The sequence below is a fragment of the Rhinopithecus roxellana genome, chromosome 4, assembly GCF_007565055.1.
Source record: "Rhinopithecus roxellana isolate Shanxi Qingling chromosome 4, ASM756505v1, whole genome shotgun sequence".
Taxonomy (NCBI): Eukaryota; Metazoa; Chordata; class Mammalia; order Primates; family Cercopithecidae; genus Rhinopithecus; species Rhinopithecus roxellana.
Window position 1 is genome coordinate 129,709,357 of NC_044552.1, and position 9,476 is coordinate 129,718,832.

Consider the following 9,476-nt stretch of genomic DNA (forward strand, 5'->3'; position numbering starts at 1 on the left):
ACAGGGATGGAAGCAGCAATGGGTACCACTCCAAGGCCTCTGGCTTTTAATCCTGTAGCTCAAGGTTTGAAAAAAAAATTGAACGCATTAAAAAATGCGTGGGAAATGAGTGGGAAACAGAATGTATCACATCCATTAAGTAATTTTTTGCACTTTTCTTTCCATTGTACTTTTGTGTTGTACTGGAAACTGAGATAATGTGTATATCTACAGTGTAGTTCTAAATGTGAGCAAAAATGGGCTGGGAGCGGTGGCTCATGCCTGTAATCCCAGCACTTTGGGAGGCCAAGGTGGGTGGATCACGAGGTCAGGAGATCAAGACCATCCTGGCTAACAAGGTGAAACCCCTTCTCTACTAAAAATACAAAAAGTTAGCCAGGCATGGTGGCCGGCGCCTGTAGTCGCAGCTACTCAGGAGGCTGAGGCAGGAGAATGGCGTGAACCCGGGAGGCGGAGCTTGCAGTGAGCCGAGATTGTGCCACTGCACTCCAGCCTGGGTGGCAGAGCGAGACTCTGTCTCAAAAAAAAATTAAAATTAAATTTAAAAAACCATAAAATAAAATAAATGTGAGCAAAAATAGTATAGTAAAAAATGTTAACAAGCACAGTTCTCTTCCTCGGTATAAGCCTAGCAGAAACATGCTCACCCATTTACCATAAAACATACACAAGAATGTTCATAGTAACACTAATCATATTAGTTGAACATGGACAAAATGAAAACACATTTGACATATCCGTATAATTGAATTTTATGTAAAATGGGAATAAATGATTTAAAAACACATATGATGCCACTAGTAATTCTCACAAATAGTTCAAAACATGAGAAAACTAAATTATGCTTTTGAAAATTAGGACAGTGATTGCCATGGGGATGAGGGGGGCAGTTTAGGGCCATGAGAACTCTGGGATGCTGTGAAGTATGTATGTATGTATGTGTTGTTCTGGGTTCTTGTTACCTCAGTGTGTTTATTTTTCCTTGAGGAATTCCCCATTGTGTGAGTTTAGATGGGAATCAGGGCTCCCAGAAGGACTTGACATTATCTCTCTGCAAAGTAGTATGACCATTTCACATGTGCCTGCTCAGGATTTTGAATCCGGTGTGCCAAGATGGAACAACATTGAGTGAGTGCTCATAACAGTGGTCCATGGTGGTCCACCAATTATGGCAGCTAGTATCACATGGGGCAATAGGAGCAAAGTAGTCAAACCAACTTCCTGCTGGGTGACCTTGGTCACATTCTCTGCTGCCTAGTGTCCTTCCACTAATTCTGGTCACTGAAGTCTGCTTTTGCATCTTTCCTAGCAATTCCATGACTTGGCTTTCTGAATTAACCAATCTGTGTGTATGTGAGTGTGTATGTGTGTGTGTGTGTGTATGTGTGTGTGTGAAAGTAGATAAGATGATCCAGGGACTTTGTGTAGAGTGAGTAAAGTTATAAACTATGGAAGATGGCTTGGGATAGGCTAACATTAAAACAGTGGGCAAAGGAAAATGAATCTGGAAGGGAAGTAGAGAATAAAGCCTCACAGAAGAAGCAGGGAATTAAGAGAATGGGCAGAGAGTGATATCTGGAAAGTGAAAGTAGTTGTAAATTTTAAGGAGATCACAGTGCCAAATGAGGAGAGGGCTTCAAAAAATAGTGTTTGGAAAATATTTCCTGGATTTAGTGATTAGAAGGCAGTTGATTATAGTATAATCTACAGTAGATTATAGAAGGTGGTAAGATATAAATGAGAGGTGAGGTAGAGGAGAGAGTAAGTATATGCAACCCAACTGAGTTCCTTCCCATTGCTCTAGCATGGATGGAACAAGTGGAGGGTTACCCATAATTCCTTGAAAGCTGTAGATTCAGGAACTGCCCTTCTTTTGTTGCTTGGAACCACTCCTCACTTCACTGCTGGTTGTACTCAGTTCCCTTTTTAGGTTGGACTCTGTTTTCTCTATCCAGGAACCTATGGAGGTATGAAAGTACGGGGAGCCAGGCGTCCCATGATTGCCTCATGACCTTATTCTCTACAATGCCATCGTATAAGTTTGCACAAATGTGTCAGGTTTGCTGACCTGATCAGGGTAACTACCAAAAAAAAGTATTATGTTTTGATGACTATTCTTACAGTTCAAAGGCAAAGCCACAAGAAGTAAAGTTCTTTACAGGGACTCTCTCGTGAGAATCCCAAATTTCTAACTTTGCATCCCTGTCCTCAGGTCCTTGCTCCTTGCTTCCCTTTGAAAGGTATGTCCTTCTTTAAATCACCTTTCTACAGTTCTCTATCATTTTTCACAAAATCCCATTTTCTGGTTATGATGTTTAGTTCTTTCAAAAATGCACCTTCCTCCACTAGCAATTGGTCAAGTCTGTTTGTCAACAAAGATTCTGCAGAACTCTAGGATTCTAGGAAATGTAAATTGGGATTCCACAAGAGATTGTGACTGACAGGGAAATAAAAAATACACACTTAAAAAAAATTATGTTCTTGATTGCCATGTGATAGGAGCACTCAGAGTGACAGACATTTAATAAGCATCCCATTAAGTAGCTTTGTTAATGTTCATCAGCTTCATTTGTGAGTACACAGTAGGGCCATGTTCCAATGATTGAGTCCTCTTCCTGCTTTTGATATGACATGGGGAAGGCTATTTATAATTGATGAGCATTGAATTGCATAGAAGGAAGGAAGGAAGGCTAGTAATGTCAGCTCTTCCCTCATGCCATACCTGTCTCTTATTTGCTGCCAATGAACATTCAAAAGCAAACAAACTCCTCCGGGGTAATAAACAAAATTTAAGGATACTTCATTTGAAAGAAGACAATTTTATATGCAGTGACTTTGCTGATTTCCAGACACTTAGCTATTATTGCTCATGTTGCAAAATCTGGATTTTGTAGTTTAGAAGAGAATTGCATTGTGAAACTTTTATATTCCTGCCATTTCATCATTTAACTTTTCAAATGCTTTTATCATTTATTTGTGATACCTTATATTTTAATTATAACTATGTTTTGTTTTATGATCAAATAAGCCAATTCCTGGGGATGAGCAAGTACAGAAATCTTCCTATTTCAGTTGGAAATCGAATCTTTATGTAGCTATCTGAAGCTGTCAATAATTGAGTATTTGTATAGCATGATTTTCATATTAAGGAGACACACTTTTTGTGCATCTATAGGTATGTAAAATTGTGTCAGGCTATAAATTTTTATTTCTTTGACTTATAGATTTAGTAGCTTTACTATTCAACATTGTTAATAAATTTTTATGTTATAAATAACACTAAAATGAATTTACAACAGTTACTGAAATTAAATCTATTGAGCCTACTTTTAGAAAAATATTCCATTTGGCTTTAGCTGGTTATGTAAAAATTTACTATGTTTGCCTAACTTACAAAAAGGAAAGAAAGATTTATTTCAAGAAAGATAAACTATGTTTAACATTATTTTTTCTAGAAAGTTTGACTACATAGTAATTCTTAGTTTTAAATATGGAAGAAAAAACTACTTTGTATATATCATGCATCATGGGCTGTATCTTTGGAGAATCTTGCATAGTGGAAATTTGTGATGTGACTTTTAGAACTATTTGGATAAAATAGTTAAATCAAGATAAACATTTTTTAAAGGTAAAACTCAGGTTTCCAATACCCAACAGTACTGACTTGCATTCAAGTGGATAATCCTTTGTGGGGAGTTGCAGCCACACAAAAGGAGTAGGCTAGGAAGACAGCCAAAATAAACATCCACTGAAAACCATCATTCTCAACTCAAGAGACCATTGACAATTATTATTGAATTATTATGTCTACAAATGATTAATGCTAATGTAACATGAGTTGTAGATACAATAATTTGTATGCAGGTTTCCCTGAGCCTTGAAAGATATTTCAAATGTTCCTCCATAGTTAAAAGACTGAAAAAGGCTGAGTTAGTCCAACACTCCAGAGAGCTTGAGGGAGACAAACTGTGGTGTCAGATAAATTCAGAGGAAGGAGAGTGTCTTAGTCTGCTCAGGCTGACATAACAAAATATCACAGACTGGGTGGCCTAAACAATAGAAATTTATGTGTTTTTTTCCAGTTCTGGAGGCTGGAAGTCTGAGATCAGGGTGCTAGCATGGCTTTGTTTTGGTGAGAGCTCTTTTCCTGGCTGGTATACCCAGGGTGTATTTATGGGGGAAAATCTCTTCCCTTCTTATAAGACCTCCAATCCTTTGGATTAGAACCCGTCTCATATGATGTTATTTAACCTTAATTACTTCCTAAAATCCTTATCTCCATGTACAGTCACACCAGGGCTTAGAGCCTCACCATATGCATTTTGGGGTGATCCAGTTCACTCTATACAGAAAGGGATCATCTTAGCACCCTAGACCTTGTTGTGCAGGCCAGTGTAGGAACAAAATCTCCAAGCAAGGTACCTCTTCAAGGTGTCTACATCAGTATGTGACAATGTACTTCTCTATCCATAGTGGCTGGTTGGTGTCAAATCACACACACACACACACACACACACACAAATATTCATCCTCATAAATACTAGAGTTATAGTCAAAAAAAGAAAATTTTCTAGGTCTTACAATGTGTAAGACTGTCCCACTACAATCAGATGGTCTTTGCATCATATTTTTTTGTTTTCTACTTACCACCATCTCCCACAATATATCGTGTATGATTTCTTCTTTAGATTTAATTTTTTGGGGGACTAAAACATCATTATTGAAATCTAAATAATTGAATAAAAAAATTTATGTTTTTTCATGTGTATCAGTATAATATTGGAAGGGACATAGGAATTTCCACTGTTACATGTTCTAATCTGTATATGGAAATTTCATTGACAAGCACTTAAAATTGCAGTTCCACACAACTTTGGGAAGCAATAGTTTACATTATTAAAATTATCCTGAAAGTCCCTAAATTGGTTCCCAATTTATCAATTAAAATATAAACTATTTTAACTGACCATCATTGTTAATTTCTCTTTATTGTATTTTGAAAATTAAAAATTTACATATATTTGTAGTAACTCAAGCAAAATATTGAATTAAAAAGAAGATGCCATTTTAAATTCTGCTAGACAGAGAATTAATTCTCTGTTACAAGAGTTTCCACAATTTGCCTTGTCTACCTATCATCTATCTATCTACATACCTATCTATCTAATCTATCTCTATCAGCATATGTGAGGATATATATATATTGGGATATATATATATATATTGGGAACAACGGAATGTAAATATCAATTGAATAGCCTACATCATGTCTGTCCTTTTATCTTGGTTAAAAACCATCTACTGTCGGCTGGGCGTGGTGGCTCACGCCTGTAATCCCAGCACTTTGGGAGGCCAAGGTGGGCGGATCATGAGGTCAGGGAATCAAGACCATCCTGGCTAACACGGTGAAAACCCATCTCTAGTAAAAATACAATAAAATTACCCAGGCGTTGTCGTGGGCACCTGTAGTCCCAGCTACTCTGGAGGCTGAGGCAGGAGAATGGTGTGAACCCAGAAGGTGGAGTTTGCAGTGAGCCGAGATCTCGCTACTGAACTCCAGCCTGGGCAACAGAGAGAGACTCCATCTCAAAATAATAATAATAATAATCATCATCATCATCATCATCATCTACTATCTTAGGACATATTAGGCCACCTTCCTTCTTACTTCTCTTCCCTTTCTCTTGGGAAGTTTCCCTTTTTCCCCCTCTCTATGTGCATACATGTGTATATGGACATAGGAAATTTTAGGGGTAGAAGAGATCATTAAAATTATTGTCATAACAAGTCATCTCTACAGACGCAGCATTATAGAGATGAGAAAAATGATGCCAAGAGAGGATGAATTACTTTTACAAAGACTCATGTTTATTGATGACAGTGTAGGGTAAAATCCAGCTCTCATGTATTACACCTGGAGTTCTTTTATTGAACTCATTCTTTTTTTTTTTTTTTTTTTTTTTTTAGAGGAAAACAGTATTTATTGTATAAAAGAGTTATACTTATTAATCAAAGGCACAAACGAAAACTAAGACTTAAAGTTGACCATAATATTAACAAGTCATATCAACCTGGTACCAGCTAAATTTAACGAAGATAAGTTCCACTGAAATCCTAAGGAAAATACGATAATTCCGACACCATTTAATAATTAGAAACTTTCAAACAAGAGGGAAAGTATGAACATTATAATAAATGCCTCAATTTGGAGGCAAAGAAATGTAAGTTGTGTGCTGAAACCTGATGTATCACAGAACATCAGTAGTCCCTTACTGTTATCACCATCTGGCAACCTTGATGAGGGATGCCATCTATTGACTGACTGAAATTAAATCACACAATGTGACTCTCTGTCTCTCATCACAACAGAGAGTAATAAAACATTTGAACTTCTTGGTGCAAATTATACAATCAAACCAGATAAACTTGACTGGGAAGGAGCCAGTTCAGAGAGGTCAATTTTCTATCACACTACATCAATAGCAAAGTCAGAGGAATCAATTTTCCATCTTGTAACACTACATCAAAATAGCAAATTCACAGTGCCTTCCAAAGGCCCCCCACTAAGAAAAATAACAGTCAAGAGGAACACAGTATTACTTCATCTACAATTTACTAGCTCTTCCAGTGTTTCAAAGGGATACAGGGTTTCAACGATCTAACATGAATGGGACAGAAGGTGGACTTAGAACATAGCAAACACACATCTTGATTGAATCAGCCTATTGTGAGCACAAATCTTGATTGAATCAGCCTATTGCGAGCACAAATCTTGATTGAATCAGCCTATTGGTGTAGTTTTCGGTCTATATACATCTTGATTGAATCAACCTACTGGTGTAGTTTTTTGATCTATCAGTAAGTAGTGTTGTCAGTTCTCCAACCAGGCAATTTCTAATTCACGGGGGGAACCTAAATGTCCTTTAAAGGTAGAGAGGAATAGGCCCGCAGATACATTGGGTTACACTATCTCATACTGGTTATTTGTTATGGCACGAGAGAGGCAGTAGGCGAGAAAGATTCCAATCAGTTGGAAGCAAGCAACTCCAAAGGAAATTCCTGCAACGACTCCCATTTCTGACTCTATAATGGTCATTACCTTTATAAAACAACCTTCATTGTTTACTTTGTCTGCATCTCTCAGTGGAGTACAATCTTCACGTTTACAGCAACTCTTAGGAAATCCTTTTTCTGAGTAATAATTAGTATCTGTCCAATCTCTATAATCGGTGACACCACAACAATGTAACGTACTTTGGATCTTGTCTACTGCATGGCTTCTATAATCTCCTGTAGAGTTATACTGCTTCAAAGCCTTCTCATAATTATTCTTAAAGCTGTTCTTAATCTCATGTCTGAAAACAAATCCTACGATGGCAGCGACCAGTTCGACCAAAAAAATGAGAGTCAGAAACATTGCATACAGTTTTAGCATCCACGCAGAAGCTCGGCAGGTAGCAAAACAACCAAAGGTGCCCAAAAGAATAATGACGGTACCAGTACCAATGAGCACGAAGGGGACATTGGTGGCCTTCTCATTTAAAAGAGAAAAGTAATTCTCCAGGCTCACCTTGCCCCAAATGCCAACTGCAAGAAGGATAACGCCAGTGATCCAGAAAATAAAAGTGTAGATTAGTAGGACGCTCTTGAAACAAGTATTGACTGGTTTAGTCTGCAGTCTCCGAGATGGGGACGCCATGACTAGCCCGAGACCCTGCACCCTGAACTCATTCTAAGTACCACACTGTTCTCACCTCAATGCCTTTGCTCACTTGGTTCTTACGACTAGGATTTCTCACTCTATTTCTACTTTGCCCATGTAAAATTGAAACCTTTTGTCAGCTCTTGTCAAGCTTTCTGGTTTACTGCATATGTCTGCCTTGTCCTACTTCTTAATATAACCATTGTCTATTTCATAATTTCTCAATTGTATCTGTTCTATTTTACATTTGTTTCCTTTTATTTTTGCTGTGAGAGCTCAATGTAAAAAAAAGATAACACTAACATATCACTTAGGATTATTTTCAGCTTACTATGTATCTGACACATCACAGTTTTACAAGTTTCCTTCATCCCTTTGACTGAGAAACAGTTACAGGCTGAGCATCTCTAAGCTGAAAATCTGAAATCTGAAATGCTCCCAAATCCTAAAGTTTTGGAATGCTGTCATGGCACCACAAGTGGAAAAGTCCACACTTAACCTCCTGTGATGGGCTGCAGTCAAAACGCTGGCACACAACATATAGTTTACCGAATGTCCTCAAGGAAAAAAGTGCCTATAGACAACATAGCAAAAATGTGTTATGGGCTTATTGAGGGACTAGAGCACTTTGCATTCATGGAAGAACAAGAATGTGCATCCATTTATAAAATCAAAGAGAGACCTCTAAGACAAAAGTGTTGTTAATGAGGCAGGTAACCCTGGAGAAAATGCATTAAAAAGCCATCCAGCAGAATGCTTCCTCATCTCTAGAGAACCCACTTCCTGGTCTGTCAACTGTTTCTGATATTTCTTCTCATCTAGAAAAGTAAAATACAGTATACAGCAACCTTTTAATCAAACACAGTGTTGTAGGTGGAGACTGAAAGTCTGCTATTATTTGTTGTTGCTGTTGTTTAGCAGCTGATACAAGTATTCTAGTGATGATACTGTGCTGTTTGGTTAACTGAACACATTGTTTTTTCATTGTATTAATAATATATTTTTTACTATTAAGTACTTATACATGAATAAGCGTAAGAAAATTATTGCTTATCAGTAGCATATAAATTAGGAGTCAGGAATGATGGCGGTGCCAAACAACCACAGATTGTCCTCTTGTGTGGCTGAGTGATCCATTTGCTCTCTGATAGTTCAATGTACACCAATTTTGTTTCACGCACACAATATTGTATAAAATTGCATTCAGCCTATGTTTATAAGGTGTATATGAAACATAAATGAATTTTTTTTTAGGTTTTGGTCCCATTGCAAAGATATCTCATTATGTATATGCAAATATTCTACTATTGGAAAAAATATCTGAAATCCAAAACATTTCTGGTTGCAAGCATTTCAGATAAGGGATAGTCAATCTGCATTATATTCATCCTATAGATAAAACAGGTGAGGCACAGGGAGTTAAATAACTCATCCAACTTCACACAGTGATGTGCTCATTTTCCACAGAAGTCTTAACGTGAACTACCATATTTCATTAATTTTAACTTGAACATTTTCCTACAAGTTTTTTTACCTCTTAACTTGGGATGCATATTGTAATCAGTAACACTTAATAAATGTGCAATACCTTAATTTTCAATGTTTTTTTCTTCTTTAGTCATATAACAGTGCATCTTATAATTGATAATATCTTAGATTTGATAAGACATGGTATTTTTTGTGAACCTGTGCAGTTCAGGGGCTATTCACATGCAAATATTTGTAGCCCAGAATTTAATTTACACTTTAGAAGATAGTGAGTGTGAATTAACCT

At 37.1% G+C, this 9,476-nt stretch overlaps 1 protein-coding gene across 1 annotated transcript; it reads right to left on the reverse strand.

Moving 5' to 3' along the window:
- Positions 1–6,596: 6,596 nt before the first annotated feature.
- On the reverse strand, positions 6,597–7,716 carry LOC104679619 (tetraspanin-6). The gene has a single exon (XM_010385239.2). It carries the CDS (start codon positions 7,697–7,699, stop codon positions 6,962–6,964), a length of 738 nt encoding a protein of 245 aa, XP_010383541.2. The 5' UTR covers positions 7,700–7,716; the 3' UTR covers positions 6,597–6,961.
- Between the last annotated feature and the right edge of the window lie 1,760 nt (positions 7,717–9,476).

Bases quoted from the DNA above. Each gene is read 5' to 3' on its own strand.
- LOC104679619 (XM_010385239.2), bottom strand. From the start codon at position 7,699: ATGGCGTCCCCATCTCGGAGACTGCAGACTAAACCAGTCAATACTTGT.